The sequence below is a fragment of the Lactuca serriola genome, chromosome 5 (genome assembly GCF_051521515.1).
Source record: "Lactuca serriola cultivar US96UC23 chromosome 5, Lser_US96UC23_V15, whole genome shotgun sequence".
Classification (NCBI taxonomy): domain Eukaryota; kingdom Viridiplantae; phylum Streptophyta; class Magnoliopsida; order Asterales; family Asteraceae; genus Lactuca; species Lactuca serriola.
The window spans coordinates 339,671,139-339,690,011 of NC_136412.1; the positions used below are offsets into that span (position 1 = coordinate 339,671,139).

Genomic DNA, 18,873 nt, shown 5'->3' on the forward strand with positions numbered 1-18,873 from the left:
CATTGTGGAAAGTATAAAGAAAGCTCAAGAGGAAGCTTCTGAGAAAAATGACCGAAAGGAGGAACGTTTGGGTAAAACGTTGGTGTTTGGTACTAACGGTCATGGACTAAAGGTATTCCAAGATCGTATTTGGGTACCTAAGTCAGGAGGAATTAGGGATCTTCTGATGGAAGAAGCTCACAAAACCATGTACTCAATTCATCCAGGTAGCACTAAAATGTATAGGGACCTGAAACCCTACTACTGGTGGCCGACGATGAAGCTTGATGTTGCAAAGTATGTGGCCGAGTGTGTGACTTGTGCGAGAGTCAAGACACAACATCAGAAACCTTACGGGAGTTTAGAACCATTGCCTGTGCCTATGGGTAAGTGGGAAGACATTGCTATGGATTTTGTCACTAAACTGCCCAGAACAAAGAATGGTCACGACATGATTTGGGTGGTCGTTGATCGATTCACTAAGAGTGCGCATTTCATAGCGGCCAGGGAGAAATGGTCTATGGAGAAGCTTGCGAATTCTTACGTGAAGGAAATTGTGAGGCTTCACGGTGTTCCGTTAACGATTGTATCGGATCGTGATAGCCGTTTCACCTCAAGGTTTTGGAAAAGTCTACAAGAGGAAATGGGTACCAAGTTATGTTTAAGCACAGCTTACCATCCGCAGACTGATGGTCAGAGTGAAAGAACAATACAAACACTTGAAGATATGCTGAGAGCATGTACCTTGGAATTCCTAGGTAATTGGGATGAACATTTACCGTTGGTAGAATTTTCCTATAATAATAGTTTTCACTCGAGCATTAAGATGGCACCTTATCAAGCTTTGTATGGACAGAAGTGTCGTACGCCGTCTTGTTGGCTTGAGGCTGGGGAAAAGCAGTTTATGGGACCGGAGATGGTTCATCAAACTGCTGAAAAGTTGAAAATAATTAGGGAAAGAATGTTAGCAGCTCAAGATCGTCAAAAGAGCTATGCTGACAAGAAGCGAAGACCGATGACTTTTGAGGTTGGAGATTCGGTTTTGCTTAAAGTCTCGCCGTGGAAGGGACTTATAAGATTTGGAAAAAGGGGAAAGTTGAGTCCAAGGTTTATTGGACCGTTTAAAGTCCTTCAGAGGATTGGGAATCAAGCTTACAAGCTCGAATTACCCGAAGAACTGAATGGAATTCACAACACCTTTCATGTGTGTTATTTGAGGAAGTTCACGGGAGAAGTTCCCGATATAATTCCAATTTCTGAATTGAGAATTGATGAGAACAAAAGGTTGATTGAAGAACCAGAGGCAATTGTTGACCGAAAGACTAAGAAGTTGCGACGCAAAATGGTTGGGTTAGTGCTTGTCCGATGGAAACACACGAATGGGCCGAATCTCACCTGGGAGACGGAGAGTGACATGTTGAGTCGCTACCCGCATTTGTTTGTTGATGTGTGATTCCGGGGACGGAATCATTCTAAGGTGGAGAGAATTGTAACGCCTGTGTTTCCGGGCTTGCCATTTTTAGCAATGTAATAGTCTAGGTTAACCTCTGTAACCCGTTTTGAAATAATAAGATTGTATTATTTGAGTATTTTGTGTTTTGTGCTTAATTGCTTAATTATGTGGTTTGATTAATTAAGAATAAAAATAAGCGTCAAAATTTAAGTGTAAAATAAACTTAATATCTTTGGTTAATGTTGTAGTAATTGAAACGAGGTTTCCGAATATATATAGAACGCCCAAATCTGACTTCGTATGCGGAAGTTATGATTTATCGAAGTTCCGGCTTAGCGGTATACAGCCTGTTTTACTCGATTTGAGATCGAGCGGTTGTTAGCCGAAGCAATCTAAATGAGAATCGAAGATCTCATTGTTGGTATTGAAACGATAAAAAGTTAGGCGAGAACGGACGTTAAACGAAGAAGTTATGAATTTATAACGAAAGTTTCTGTCCCAGCCTATTAAAAATAATTAATAAAAATAAAGTCAAAATTAGCCGACGGAGTCTAAACGAAAGTCGTAGAGCATGGTCTCACCTTTCCGTGGATATAAAGAACGTCGAAAACGGAGTTCGTATGAAGAAGTTATGAATTTCCGAAGTTTATTAATCATTTTGTATTTATTTTTAATTCAAAATTCGGAAGCATTATCCGAAGGAGTCACCGATCTGATCCGAGGTACGCCCCGCGTACTCGAGTACGCCCAGCGTACTCCGAGGGATGTCGACACTCGCACTCGAGCACTTCGGATACGTAAGCAATGACGTTTTGGGCAGTACGCCCCACGTAACGCAGTACGCCCCGCGTACTCCGAGGCTCCAGCCTCCTATAAATAGGATGCGAGGGTTCCGGGTATTTTTGCCAATTCCCTCTCGTTTTCGTGTCGAAGCTCTACGCAAAAACCCCCGAAGCTACCCCGAAGCCCCGGTATCATACTCTAGCCCCGAGGCAAGTCCCGAGATCCCGAAGATCCCGAGAAGCGCGGTTCCCGAGTCGAAGCTCTGCCCGCGAGAAGTTCGATTTTCGAAGAGATCTTCCAGATCTGCTGAGGAATACTACTTTTATAAGCCGTAGTGCTGTCCGATCATCTTCTGATCAAGTGAGTGTGTAGTTATTTTCTTCTAATACAATAATACGAAGTATTTTATATAAAAATATGTGCTATGTGTATATATTTGGTGGTGTTATGTGTGAATGAGTATTCACTCTCTTCTATCTTATAGATCTGCTTATTTCTTTATGAGATACGTGTTATGTGTGTGTGTGTGCCTCATCTGTTATGTGATATATGTGTTGATTAAAGCATGCTATACAGGTTTTCTTTAAACTATGTATACAAATGTATATTTTTATCTACTAATATGTTGGGTAGAACATGGGTAGACCGTTGGTGTGTAATAAACAGATGAGAGGCCTCGTTGTTGTTTGATTGAGTCATCTAGCGGAGTTTAGATGACGACCACTGGCTATTCTAGACAGTCTTGTGGAAACATTAGCAGGTTCGCCACCTGTAGGTGTTAATGAACTTGGGTGTTCATTCGCTGTACTCCATCCCCCTCATGGTTGCCTTATTTGACTTATATTGCTGAGGTACCCCCGAAGCATGTGTTGTCGCCCCGATGAAATATTCTTAGACTAGGTCCCTTATGTTAGTTGTTTTAGGGACATTAAAGTGAGAATAACGGGAATGGGTAATTGGGTTATTGTTGGTTGGTGAAAATTAAATATGATATTTATTGTGGGTTGAAAACCCTATATGCTCACCAGGCTCCCAAGCCTGACCCACTCAGTTTTAAATTGTATTACAGGTAGTGGCGGAAGGGCATGAGATGGATGAACCATCAAGTTGTTTTGTTTACAAGTCTGCATATGTTTATATTTGTTATATGACTTGTAATGTATTCGTTTATGCTTATTGGTCTGTATCGGAACATGACACCCCGAGTTTTGATTATAATGAAAATACATTTCTTTTATGAAATGCTTCGGTAAACAATGTTTTATCATGTTTTGTTTTTGGGAACAAATTCCGCAACTCTTTCAAATCAAAAGGATTTACTCTGAAAATATTTAAAAGCATAAATGAAAATCGGTCTTTGCTGGCCGAGATTTTGGAGATGTCACATTGCTGTTTCTCTATAATTATAGTATCAAATACAAATGTTATACAGATTTTTAAATGATAATGTGACCTCATTATCAACTTCATTTACTATAGAAAAGACCGTAATGCCCTTAATTTGAAAACAAAAAACTGAATGTATATTGCTATTTCTACTTTTTTTTTTTTTTTTTTTATTTTATGTATTCTGAATAATAAAACTTCTACTATAGTCTATGATATAGTTTTTTATTTTTTTTATAACTGTCATGTTACCCTTTTCCACTTCGTTTACTTCAAAAAGACCATATTGCCCCTAAGTTGAAAAGTATTAGATATATGACAGTTAACAATTAAGACAAATCAATCAATTAATCAATCAATCAATCTGTATAATAAAAAATCTGCTATTTATGTATTATGAATAATAAAATCTGCTATATTTTCTAAAACTCACAACTGTTACACAGATTTTAAACGATAATGTGACCTCATTATCAACTTCATTTACTATAGAAAAGACCATAATGCCCTTAATTTGAAAACAAAAAACTGAATGTATATTGCTATTTCTACTTTTTTTTTGTTTTTTATATATTCTGAATAATAAAACTTCTACTATAGTCTATGATATAGTTTTTTATTTTTTTTTATAACTGTCATGTTACCCTTTTCCACTTCGTTTACTTCAAAAAGACCATATTGCCCCTAAGTTGAAAAGTATTTGATATATGGTAGTTAACAATTAAGACAAATCAATCAATCAATCTGTATAATAAAAAATCTGCTATTTATGTATTCTGAATAATAAAATCTGCTATATTTTCTAAAACTCACAACTGTTATTCAGATTTTTAACGATAATGTGACCTCATTATCAACTTCATTTACTGTAGAAAAGACCATAATGCCCTTAATTTGAAAACAAAAAACTGAATGTACATTGCTATTTGTATTTTTTTAGTTTTTTATGTATTCTGAATAATAAACCTTCTACTATGGTCTATTATATAGTTTTTTATATTTTATAACTGTCATGTTACCCTGTTCCACTTCGTTTACTCCAAAAAGACCATATTGCCCCTAAGTTGAAAAGTATTTGATACATGACAGTTAACAATTAAGACAAATAAATAAATCAATCAATCAATCAACATGTTTAATAAAAAATCTGTTATTTATGTATTCTGAATAATAAAATCTGCTATATTTTCTAAAACTCACAACTGTTATTCAAAATTTTTAACGATAATGTGACCTCATTATCAACTTCATTTACTGTAGAAAAGACCATAATGCCTTAATTTGAATACAAAAAACTGAATGTACATTGCTATTTGTATTTTTTTTATGTATTCTGAATAATAAACCTTCTACTATGGTCTATTATATAGTTTTTTATATTTTATAACTGTCATGTTACCCTTTCCACTTCGTTTACTCCAAAAAGACCATATTGCCCCTAAGTTGAAAAGTATTTGATACATGGCAGTTAACAATTAAGACAAATAAATCAATCAATCAATCAATGCTTTTCGATTTTTCTTTTTATATTTGAACATTTTTGTTAACAAAACATTTTTTTTTAATTACAAGGTACAATGGAACATATTACTCCTATAAAGGAAATTGACTCAATCAAGGATGATTTCACAATTAAAGTTCGAATCATACATCTTTGGATTCAAAAGTCAAAATTTAATGCAAACGACACATACTCGATAGAAATGATTTTGATGGATGAGGAGGTATATGATTTATATATTCAATTATTATTTTTTTTAAAAAAATTGTATATATTTATAAACAATTATATATAATTATTTGTTATTTGTTTATTTTTTAGGGAAGGAAAATTCATGCATCTTATGTGAAAAAATGGTTTCCAAAATTCAAACGCTATCTTAAACAAGATAGTTCAATATATGTGAAGAAACCTAATGTCGCACCAAATACTTTAAATTTTAAGTTTGCTGATCTAGAAAGAAAACTTAACTTTTACCACGATACAACTGTGAAAGAGTGTGAAAACTTTTATGGATCTGCACACGGCTTTGATTTTGTTGACTTCAATACGATCGTTTCGAACAACATCCTGGAGTCAAACTCTTTTGGTTAGTTCATTTAATATTAACTTTTGTTATATAACATCCTACTTTCTTTTTTATGTGCTACAAATTGATCATTTTTTTAACTTAAGCAATCTATTTTGTTGCTTTTGTAGATATTATTGGACACATTTGAATATGGGTGTATGGATACATCTGAAGAAGATAAATCAAAACACAAAATGCTCTTGCATCTTCAAGATACAGAGTATCTACCATTATTACAAACAAATAATATACTTTCTTTTATATTATCTACAATAATTTTTTATTGTTGTCAGGGATACTAAGCTTAAGGTAACTTTGTGGGGTCATAATGACCGTTGTATTTTCAGATTTATTTTTTTCATAGTTTATTTAATTTAATTATTTTTTTGTTATAAATTAACAGATTGGTTTCTGAAAATGGACAACAACTTTTATCAAGTGGAATCAAGATGATTGTATCAAAACAAGACATGGAACACGATGACTTTCTCAAAAATCATATGTTTTCTAACATTGATGATTTGTTTGAACCTTTAGAGGTACTTTACATTATTTTTAAACAAAATATATTGTTAGTAAGAAATAAACAAAGTATATTGTTATAACAAAACTATCATGGATTTTTGCATACTAACATTTATTCACATTGAACATTTTTTAAATTTCAAGGAGAAAACGGTCATTATTGTTGGTACTGTTAAGGGAATACATCAAAACATACGATGGTATTACCTTGCTTGTAGCAACTGCAAAAAGTCAGCAAAAGAAAAAGAGTCTTCTACCGATAAGCTTGATGGTTCTCATGAAGTGGCCGAAATTGTTACTTATGAATGTTCTAATCCTAATTGCAAAAATATCAAAATTTCGGTTATTCCAAGGTATTACATATTTATTTTATATAAAAACAATATATGTTTATCATAATTGTGTAATATAATATCATTTTATACTTTATTTAGATTTAAAATCCTACTTCGGTTTCAAGACAACACAGGAACCTTGACTTTAACCTTATTTGATCAAGAAGCAAAGAAGCTGTTTAAATACACAGCTAAAGAGTTGTATGATAAAAACAAGAAGGTATTATTTTATGGTTTTTAATTAATTCTTTATGTTATACATTATATGTTTTACATACAAAATATCTAACAGTATTTATTTGTATTTTAGCTTGGCATCAGTTTTGATTTGTATCCAATGGAGTTGAAAGTTGTGGTTGACAAAAAGTTGGCAATTAAAATTGATATCACAAGTTACAATATGGATAATAAAAGTAATATTTATGGCATAGCAAGATTGACTGAGAATGCAAACATAATTGATGAACTGGAGAAAAAGAATCTGAATTCACAGGTTTTTGTCAACAATTATATATATATATATATATATATATATATATATATATATATATATATATATATATATATATTTACCACATTGGCCCAATTATATATGACTAAAATAACATTTTCTTTTGATCTTATAATGCAACCTGTTAATTCTGATTCACTCATGATTGGTTCTTCAGATATTGTCTCCCAAGAGACCAAAGTTGTCAAGGTTCTACTTTTTAAAATATAATTTTGAAATATTTCAATTTAATGTATAACAACTAACTAAAATTTATTCTAGGATTCTTTTTCACACACAGGTGAAAATTTAACACCGTGTGCTAGGGACAACTCAACTGCAACAAGTCCTACAAAGTTGTTTTCTACACCAACAGAATTAAAAAGAAACCTTGCTACATGCATAGATCTTGATGAAATGGAGAATTTGTCTGTAACGCCCGCAGATCCGGGCTAGTCAATTTAGAGGCAATAGGGGTCGAAAACGACTTTTCGACAAAAAGATTATTTAGAATAAATAATCTTAACCAAGTTGTAGGATATGTCACAGGGTTTCCGTACATATAAAGAACGCCGAAATCCGAGTTATAACGAAGAAGTTATGACCCGTCGAAGTTTCGCGTCGGAACCGGCACGGCGCCGGGAAGCGTAAATAGTAAATTTATGATAGAGCGAGATTTAGATTTAGCGCTCTAAACGAAAGTCGTAGAATATGTTAAACTAAGAACTTCGATAAAAAGAACGCCCAAATCTGACTTCGTATGAAGAAGTTACGATTTTTCGAAGTTTCGGATTAGCAGTGTACAGTCTGAAATTCGAATATTAGATCGAGCGATTTTTAGCCGACACAACCTAAACGAGAATTGAAGATCTCATTATTATTAGCGTAACAATAAAAAGACAGACGAAAATGGACATCGGATGAAGAAGTTATGAGATTATAACGGACCAATCCTGTCCCGGCCTGTTAAAAATATAACTTTAAAAATAAATTCAAAATTAGCCGAAGGAGTCTAAACGAAAGTTGTAGAGTGCGTCTCCACCTACGCATGGATATAAAGAACGTCAAAAACGGAGTTCGTATGAACGAGTTACAAATTATAATAGCATATTTACGTATTAAAATAAAGTATAAATCATATATACGTACACATATATATATACATATGTATATATCATTAGAAAGGTATCGACGATGCGGTCATTATAAGACTAATGTTGAGTTCTTTCGACATTAGTTTAGTACAAATATCTTTAAATCTATTTAAAATAGTATTATAAAGGGGTGTTTAGTTGTTTATATAACTATAAGGTCATTAAGTAATTATGGGGGGTAGTTTTTGTAAATTCAATTACTATAAATAAGAGGCTTGGGCTCTCATATTTCTTGCACCATTCTCTTGATTCAAGAGTCTTTCTCTCCTTATCCCCCGAGCATTTCGGTCCCTCGTGATTCGACTTCTCTTTCTGTAGTTTTAGTATAGTAAGGTGAGCGCTGAAGCGCTGCACGAATCTTTCTTAGAAAGATTCAGCGACGAAGTTCTGCCCCTACAGAGCCCGACTCCTAGCTAAAATCCCCTTGTAAGTAAGTTATGCTTACCCTATTTTAAATATAGTTTATATTTAAAATTAGTATTGTTATTATAAATTTATAATAAATATTTGAGCTATTATTATGACTTATATAAGTGTCGTTATAATATCTTTTTAACTACTCGCGGTACGGGGAATCTGGTTTAAAGGGCCGCATAGGGTTGTTGGATTTCAGAAGTGCTATATGCCAAAATGGTCCTGCCCTCCGGTGTTTTATGTCTGGCCCCTGTCTGTACATAGTGGTTGGAAAGTATTGTTTAAACGCTTATATAATAATAATAATAATAAGACTAATAATTAGTCACGGTAAATATTAGACTAAAATCTAGTGGTAATAATACTAGGTTTCGTCGAAGGAAATTATTTAAAAGTAAACGAAGCGCTGTCCGAGTACCGAGTCACCACCTTCTCAAGTGAGTGCATAGTTACTTTCATCTTACACATAGATATGAAGTATTTAATATATATTACGTGTTGTGAGTGTATAGTTACTTTCATTTTACACATAGATATGAAGTATTTAATATATATTACGTGTTGTGAGTGCATAGTTACTTTCATCTTACACATAGATATGAAGTATTTAATATATATTACGTGTTGTGAGTGCATAGTTACTTTCATCTTACACATAGATATGAAGTATTTAATATATATTACGTGTTGTGAGTGCATAGTCCCTTTCATCTTACACATAGATATGAAGTATTTTATATAAACTACGTGCTATGTGTGCACATTATCTGAATACTTGCTGTCTATGCTGGTTGAACGTTTTATACATGTTTTAAAGGACTTAAACTGTATATGTATTTTATATATACGAAAATGTTGGGTATGAGATGGGTAGATGAATGATGAGAGATAGAAGATGACGTGAGTATACATTGGCAGCTACAGACTTAGTGCCTATGGGACAAACACCGGTAGCTATGGACTTAGTACCTTTTAGACGTTGGTAGCTATGGATTTAGTACCTGTTGGGAATTGGTAGCTATGGACTTAGTACCTATTAGTTAGACGTTGGTAGCTATGGATTTAGTACCTGTAGGAATTGGTAGCTATGGACTTAGTACCTGTTGAACATTGGTAGCTATGGACTTAGTACCTATTAGATAAAGACTGGTAGCTATGGATTTAGTACCCGATGAATAGACTATAGCAGCTATGGAATTAGTGCTTTATGAACGAACATTGGCAGCTATGGATTTAGTGCCAGTCCCATAACCCTGGAAGTAAGGGACTTCGGAATAAACGAATGTAGGATAGATGACTCTTAGGTTAAATCCTTAAAGAGTAAAGAAGATAATGGGGATGGGTAATTGGGTTGATTGTTTGATTGAACATAATAATTATATTATTGTGGGTTGAAAACCCTATGTACTCACCAGGTTTCCCAACCTGACCCACTCAGTTTATGTATATCACAGGTGACGAAGTGAAGTGACATTACACTGAGAGATTTAAAAGAGATGTAGATCACTAGTGTAAATCATTGTAAGTCTGTTTATGCTTATGTTTCGGTATTAACGATGACATCCCAAACATTTTAAAATGAAATAAATACGTTTCTTCGAAAATGTTTTAATAACGTATTTACCATGTTTTTCTGGGAACAAATTCCACAACCTTTTTATAAAATGAAGTACTCTGATTTTTATAAATCATAAACAAAATCGGTCTTTTCTGGCCGTGATTTTGGGGATGTCACAGTTGGTATCAGAGCATTAGTTTAAGCGAACTAGGAATATGGATTTATTTCTAGACTTAAACTTTCTACTATCGTATTTTTTTAGTTTTTTATGTATTCTGAATAATAAACCTTCTACTATCGTCTATTATATAGTTTTTTATATTTTATAACTGTCATGTTACCCTATTCCACTTCGTTTACTCCAAAAAGACCATATTGCCCCTAAGTTGAAAAGTATTTGATACATGGCAGTTAACAATTAAGACAAATAAATCAATCAATCAATCAATCAACATGTTTAATAAAAAATCTGCTATTTATGTATTCTGAATAATAAAATCTGCTATATTTTCTAAAACTCACAACAGTTTGCTGAGCTTTGGCTCTTTTCAAAAAAAAAAAAAAAAAAAAAAAAACTCACAACTGTTATTCAAAATTTTTAACGATAATGTGACCTCATTATCAACTTCATTTACTGTAGAAAAGACCATAATGCCTTAATTTGAATACAAAAAACTGAATGTACATTGCTATTTGTATTTTTTTTTATGTATTCTGAATAATAAACCTTCTACTATGGTCTATTATATAGTTTTTTATATTTTATAACTGTCATGTTACCCTTTCCACTTCGTTTACTCCAAAAAGACCATATTGCCCCTAAGTTGAAAAGTATTTGATACATGGCAGTTAACAATTAAGACAAATAAATCAATCAATCAATCAATGCTTTTCGATTTTTCTTTTTATATTTGAACATTTTTGTTAACAAAACATTTTTTTTTAATTACAAGGTACAATGGAACATATTACTCCTATAAAGGAAATTGACTCAATCAAGGATGATTTCACAATTAAAGTTCGAATCATACATCTTTGGATTCAAAAGTCAAAATTTAATGCAAACGACACATACTCGATAGAAATGATTTTGATGGATGAGGAGGTATATGATTTATATATTCAATTATTATTTTTTTTAAAAAAATTGTATATATTTATAAACAATTATATATAATTATTTGTTATTTGTTTATTTTTTAGGGAAGTAAAATTCATGCATCTTATGTGAAAAAATGGTTTCCAAAATTCAAACGCTATCTTAAACAAGATAGTTCAATATATGTGAAGAAACCTAATGTCGCACCAAATACTTTAAATTTTAAGTTTGCTGATCTAGAAATAAAACTTAACTTTTACCACGATACAACTGTGAAAGAGTGTGAAAACTTTTATGGATCTGCACACGGCTTTGATTTTGTTGACTTCAATACGATCGTTTCGAACAACATCCTGGAGTCAAACTCTTTTGGTTAGTTCATTTAATATTAACTTTTGTTATATAACATCCTACTTTCTTTTTTATGTGCTACAAATTGATCATTTTTTTAACTTAAGCAATCTATTTTGTTGCTTTTGTAGATATTATTGGACACATTTGAATATGGGTGTATGGATACATCTGAAGAAGATAAATCAAAACACAAAATGCTCTTGCATCTTCAAGATACAGAGTATCTACCATTATTACAAACAAATAATATACTTTCTTTTATATTATCTACAATAATTTTTTATTGTTGTCAGGGATACTAAGCTTAAGGTAACTTTGTGGGGTCATAATGACCGTTGTATTTTCAGATTTATTTTTTTCATAGTTTATTTAATTTAATTATTTTTTTGTTATAAATTAACAGATTGGTTTCTGAAAATGGACAACAACTTTCATCAAGTGGAATCAAGATGATTGTATCAAAACAAGACATGGAACACGATGACTTTCTCAAAAATCATATGTTTTCTAACATTGATGATTTGTTTGAACCTTTAGAGGTACTTTACATTATTTTTAAACAAAATATATTGTTAGTAAGAAATAAACAAAGTATATTGTTATAACAAAACTATCATGGATTTTTGCATACTAACATTTATTCACATTGAACATTTTTTAAATTTCAAGGAGAAAACGGTCATTATTGTTGGTACTGTTAAGGGAATACATCAAAACATACGATGGTATTACCTTGCTTGTAGCAACTGCAAAAAGTCAGCAAAAGAAAAAGAGTCTTCTACCGATAAGCTTGATGGTTCTCATGAAGTGGCCGAAATTGTTACTTATGAATGTTCTAATCCTAATTGCAAAAATATCAAAATTTCGGTTATTCCAAGGTATTACATATTTATTTTATATAAAAACAATATATGTTTATCATAATTGTGTAATATAATATCATTTTATACTTTATTTAGATTTAAAATCCTACTTCGGTTTCAAGACAACACAGGAACCTTGACTTTAACCTTATTTGATCAAGAAGCAAAGAAGCTGTTTAAATACACAGCTAAAGAGTTGTATGATAAAAACAAGAAGGTATTATTTTATGGTTTTTAATTAATTCTTTATGTTATACATTATATGTTTTACATACAAAATATCTAACAATATTTATTTGTATTTTAGCTTGGCATCAGTTTTGATTTGTATCCAATGGAGTTGAAAGTTGTGGTTGACAAAAAGTTGGCAATTAAAATTGATATCACAAGTTACAATATGGATAATAAAAGTAATATTTATGGCATAGCAAGATTGACTGAGAATGCAAACATAATTGATGAACTGGAGAAAAAGAATCTGAATTCACAGGTTTTTGTCAACAATTATATATATATATATATATATATATATATATATATATATATATATATATATATATATATATACCACATTGGCCCAATTATATATGACTAAAATAACATTTTCTTTTGATCTTATAATGCAGCCTGTTAATTCTGATTCACTCATGATTGGTTCTTCAGATATTGACTCCCAAGAGACCAAAGTTGTCAAGGTTCTACTTTTTAAAATATAATTTTGAAATATTTCAATTTAATGTATAACAACTAACTAAAATTTATTCTAGGATTCTTTTTCACACACAGGTGAAAATTTAACACCGTGTGCTAGGGACAACTCAACTGCAACAAGTCCTACAAAGTTGTTTTCTACACCAACAGAATTAAAAAGAAACCTTGCTACATGCATAGATCTTGATGAAATGGAGAATTTGTCTACTTCTAAAACTCCTCGGTTGTTACCACCAGATGAACAACCAATCCATCTTTTGGTACCCAAGAAAGAAAAGTAAATGCACTTTACTTCTACAAACAATATTAGTTCGTGGTTAATTTTGTTTCAGCATCATAGACTCCTAAGTTGTTTACATTTTTAAGTTTCTTTATTTTAAGGTGGTTTTCTGGGAATTTTATGATTTTCATATTGGTTTCTTCATATTACATTGGCTTAATTTTTTCAGTACTCTAATGGCATTTACTATGTTATTTTGTTTCACGTTTCTGAACATCATATAATCAACATTATTATTCACTTAACAATCAGGCTAGCCTATTAAAATATTCATCATTGTTCTTAATTTTTGTCCCCATTTTCTTCTTACCTTTTATTCCTTTTGGTTTGTTCATTATGTAGTTATCACATGTCACTTGACTTGAATGTGCATAATTTGTTCTCATTTTTAAAACATAAAGATATATAAAGTACAAATTCGTATTAATTATATACTGCATATTATTTTCACAAAGTCTGTTTCATTATCTTTTATGTTCTTATTGCATATCAGAAGGATACCAACATACTTTAGCTTTTATGCTAACTTATTCTATTTTTCTGTTTTCGAGCATGTCCTAGGTTGAAAGAAAACTCAAAAGATGTTCATTGGTTTCATTTAATATGTTTTTTTTATTTCATGCTGATAGTAAAAATGAAATAACAAATATTGTTTTATGCTACTAACCTTAACATGACCAAGTTGTGTTATTTGCAAACCAGAGTCACCAATTTGGATGTGTATGCCTTCTACCAACCTATGGAAAAAGCACTCTTCCACAAGGTTGTAGTTCAATGGTTAATTAACACCCTTTGACTCCAATAAAGCCTCTGTCTCAAGATTGCCCTTGTGTCAACTTGTAGGATCAACAACATCCGTCTATGACCAAATAAAAAAACAAAACTTTAATATATAATTATAAAGAAGATATCTAAATGTATCTATGATATAGTAAAATAGTAAAAAATACAAACAAAAAGTATCATCATTAGATTTTTGTTATGTTAATTAAAAGAAAAACCTTGATTTCCTCATGCACTCTGAAAATAATATATATATTTTTCCAATGCATTATTATTATTATTATTATTATTCCAATGCTTATTGTGTTAAATCCTTCATTTGTAGCACTATAGATAGAAACTATGTTATAACCGGTGTATCACATGGTTGACAACATAAATTAACATAGATAATAACAAACATAGTCATTGCTATTTCCACAAATAGACATACATATAAGAAAGTATAATGTTGTAATAGGATAACCGAAAAACAACAGTACATACATTATGAGAGGTAAAAAAAATTTGTATGTAAATGCTACTATACTTTGAATAAGTATATTGCTATTTCAAATTAAAAAAACTTATATAAGAAACAAAAATAGAAAATGGAAAAAAAATGAAAATATAGTACTATTTATAATGACCTGAAATGGTACTAATAAAAAGAATTTCTTTAGTGTACTTCATTATCAAGTTGATAATAATTATCATTTCTTACCGGAAGATCATAATTAACCACCAAATTGAGCTGGCAGAATGGGTAAAAAAATATTATGAATGAAAAAAGGAATTACATAATCAGTCTCTCATGTAGTCATGCCAACATAATATCTAGAACAATTTAATGTAGGGATGAACATCCGAACTTCCAATAGATATACCATTATGATGTGAGTATTTTCAGTAAGGCTCATGTTTACCATTTATTCATTTATTGATATTAAGTAAAACTACAACCCACAAAGTGTAAAACTGTATTTTTTGTCAATGAAATGGGACAAAGTGCAGAACGTTGTTGTATGCACGAATGTGTTTGGAAGAAGCATCCACTTAATAGAAAAAAAATGTAAAATGATATAGTTTTAGATTTATATTTTTTTTTACTAAGTATATTATTGTACTTTCAATTTGTGTTGTATATATGTATGTTATGTAACTGTATTGTGCTTATAATTCAAAACTGTTGTATAAGTTTTAAAATGACCATCTTACCCTTTTCCACTTCAACTAATCCAAAAGATACCATATTACCCCTAAGTTGAAAACTACTTAACACATATAGTTATACAAGTTTAAAACCGACATTTTTACACTTTTGTAACCGATTTACTCAAGAAAAGACCATATTGCCCTTAAGTTGAAAAGTATTTGATACATATGTTATACACATCTTAAAACGACCATTTATCCTTTTTCTCTTCATTTACTCCAAAAAAGACCATATTATCCCTAAGTTGAAAGGTATTTGATACATATGTTATATAAGTTTTAAAACAACCATTTATCCCTTATCCACTTCATTTACTCCAGAAAAGACCATATTACCCCCTAACTTGAAAAGTATTTTGTACATATGTTATACAATTTTTAAAACTTACATATGAAATATTACTAATGATATCAATCTGATATATAAATTTAAAACTTATGAACCTATTAATAATCATTTAAAATCAAAAATAAATGAGAAATTATACAACAACACAAAAAATCAAAAAGGAAATCAATACTAAACTCACAAAAGTTGAACTATTTCAATGTTTTTATTTCTTTTGTTACTCACCAAAACACTACAATATTCAACAATGGAAGTAATTGGCTTAATATGTTACCTTGATGAAAGAGCATAACAACAAACAACACACCTGAAAAACAGTGTAGCAACAACAATTTCTGCATAACTCTTCTTCCCAGATGTAAACAATCTAGCAACACCAATCTCTGGACCATCATTTTCCTGTTCAGGTTCCAAAAAACAAAATTCTATGTTCATACATATGTTTTTCATTGTTGGTCCATTATTGATAACATAAATTTAGAAATCAAGAAAAATGATCAAATTTGTCGATTTCCAAATGTTGCTTATTTTACATAAATAAAAATCAATCTTTTGTTAATTTAATTAAGGACATAAATATTCTGTATGAATAATCACCTGAATAATCGCATTTTCAAATTTCAAAATTTGAAGTTTTGATTGCTGAAAACTCTCCAAAACAGCCAATAATTTATTTCAAAAATTTTACGTATTTTTCCACATCTCTCTATGTCTTCTTCTGTGTAGACTCCTACTCCATCGATTCTCCTGCAAAATTAAAAGGTAAGTTTTACTTTTACTTTAATCTATTTTCTGTAAGAAAAAATTAAGGAATACGATGAAATTGCAAAATATTCTAAATAGATATTAGTCAATACCTGAACTAGATAAACGATAGAAGAAGAAAACAAATGAATATTCTAAATAGATATTCTAAATACATGTAATCGACTTCGGTTGATGACATACATATAAGAAATCGATAGATGAAAACAAAATCTTAGAAATTAAACACATGCATAAACGATACTTACTGTTATCGGGATGATAACGATTTCAATATGGGTGCTGAATCATAACGATTTCAATATGGGTGCTGAATCATAACGATTTTGTTAGGGCAATAATATTGGATTTCTAAATACCATTCTTCCAATTTCTCATACCTTCAAATCTAGATAGGTAAAGTTACAAAAAGGGGGGGGGGGAGGGGGGAGTGGGGGGAGGATTTCATCTCTTTGTGCCGATTACATTTCCCATTTCCCAAAATGTATAATTTGTCTGTAACCACAAATATTATAGCTACAATTTTATTATTTAAGATTTATAAATAAAAATAAAATGTATAATATAAATACATATATTCTCAATTTTTTAATACAAAAGTGGAAATGCAATTCTATGATATTAAATAAAATTTAATTATTGTATTGGTTGATTAAAACATTTTGAAAAAAAAAAGAATGATAAAAATTATGTTTTAAATTTATTTAGTATAATATAAAAATATTGAAATGCAATCAAATTATAAGGATGGTCCCACTTACAAACTTGTATAAAAAATATTGCAAATATATGTCAAAATCATCGTGTTGCTTTATATCTTATCTTTTTTATATTATATTTTGTTTAATATAAATATTATTTGTTTATATTTTATTTACCAATAATTGACCGACTTACAAATTAAATAGGTTTTATTTAGATAAATTATTATATATTTTTTAAGTTTCATCTTATTTTATAAATTAATTGTTATTATTTGTTTATTTTGCAAACATATCATGAAGTCGTTTAATTCTAAAAAGAGTAGAAAATTAAATAGTTTTTATTTAGATAATATAAGTAACATTAACTTGTCTACTATATCAATCGAACAAGCTTCAACCACTACAAATGTTATTACTTCAGCTAACAATGGTATGTTTTTCTTTATCATTTTTTTATAATTTTTTTTTATTACAAACATTTTAAGGCCTAAATAAATCATTTAATAACATAAAAATATGATTTATATTGACATAACAAGAAAAAGCAAATACATTGCCTTCTTCATCGACCACTGAATATTCATCATTTGCGGTATTTGTTAACAACGGTCACAAAGGTACATTTCTTACTTCACTATTATTATTGATTATATATTATTACGAAAAAAATTAATGTTAACCAACTTTCAATTATTTATTATTATACATTTTATATCATATACTTTTATTTCTTATGCAGAAACAAACCATAATATGTACTGTTTGCAAGCAAGAGAGAAAAGAAGACAAAGAAAATTATATCTGGATAATAAGAAATCAAAGAAAATGAAAAGAAAATCGAGTGTTCTCAATCCATCTGCTTCAATTGTTTTCAAAAACACAGATAACTGTAATTTACTTATTTTATTTTTCGATTTTTACACTACATTTACCTATATAAAAATAAATGCTTTATCATCATTTTATATTATTGCCTACATTCTAATTATATTTTATAACGTATGTCTTCCATTTTTATAACAAGTTTTTTTACAGATCAATCAAAAGGGATTGTTCATCAAAATGAAAATGTCAATTCATATAAATCACGTGGAAAACAAAATTCACCCCTACGATCATCTTCTTCGTATATAAATGTTAGAACTTCGTTATCTAACATTTCAAATGGTAATAACTTTTTTTTTTCAAAAGTTACTTTAATCCACTTTCTAATAAATTTATATATCATCGCTATTTTTTACAGTTAATGTTACATGCAGAAATGCATCTACAATAACTGCTTCTTCATCATCAATCAAGTTAAGTACAGGATGTCATAAATTAAAAAGGAAGTTGAAAGATTTATCTCTTATTCCATTGATTGACTTGACAACAGATGTAGAAAATATACATGAAGTCCTTACTAATAACCTAATAGTTGGTATTTCCAAAGGTAATCACTATGTATACCTATTTTTTTCTGTTACAAATAAAATACCATATTGTATATACTTAAAAATTTAAATAATTTACTTATACAGTTTTATTTTTTACAGAATATTTGGATCATGGTGATCAAATTGTTGTATGTAAAACATGTCATGCAAAGTTATGGAAAAATGAATCTATTAGAGGAAAACAAA

At 30.2% G+C, this 18,873-nt stretch overlaps 2 protein-coding genes and 1 long non-coding RNA gene across 5 annotated transcripts in view; 2 read left to right on the forward strand and 1 right to left on the reverse strand.

The window, feature by feature from the left end:
• LOC145055355 (uncharacterized) overlaps nt 1-16,953 on the reverse strand; it is a 30,224-nt gene extending 13,271 nt beyond the window's left edge. Inside the window, exons 1-5 of one of the 3 annotated variants that reach the window (XR_013685153.1) lie at nt 16,796-16,953; nt 16,380-16,529; nt 16,090-16,181; nt 14,124-14,315; nt 11,443-11,601 (exon numbers count right to left, since the gene is read on the reverse strand). This is a non-coding gene — a long non-coding RNA (uncharacterized LOC145055355). Of the gene's footprint in view, nt 1-11,442; nt 11,602-12,297; nt 12,444-14,123; nt 14,316-16,089; nt 16,182-16,379; nt 16,530-16,795 lie in introns of those variants that run through there. The other 2 variants (XR_013685152.1, XR_013685151.1) reach the window with 2 other exon arrangements.
• LOC145053210 (uncharacterized) lies at nt 6,188-7,328 on the forward strand. Its single transcript, XM_079001205.1, has 5 exons — nt 6,188-6,551; nt 6,633-6,753; nt 6,844-7,026; nt 7,202-7,233; nt 7,325-7,328. The coding sequence occupies exons 1-5, from the start codon at nt 6,289-6,291 to the stop codon at nt 7,326-7,328; spliced, it is 603 nt and encodes a 200-aa protein (XP_078857331.1). The 5' UTR covers nt 6,188-6,288.
• Nucleotides 11,681-13,606, forward strand: LOC145055354 (uncharacterized). The gene is made up of 6 exons (XM_079003648.1): nt 11,681-12,141; nt 12,272-12,480; nt 12,562-12,682; nt 12,773-12,955; nt 13,092-13,160; nt 13,233-13,606. Exons 1-6 carry the CDS (start codon nt 12,052-12,054, stop codon nt 13,455-13,457), a joined length of 897 nt encoding a protein of 298 aa, XP_078859774.1. The 5' UTR covers nt 11,681-12,051; the 3' UTR covers nt 13,458-13,606.
• Nucleotides 16,954-18,873: the final 1,920 nt, after the last annotated feature.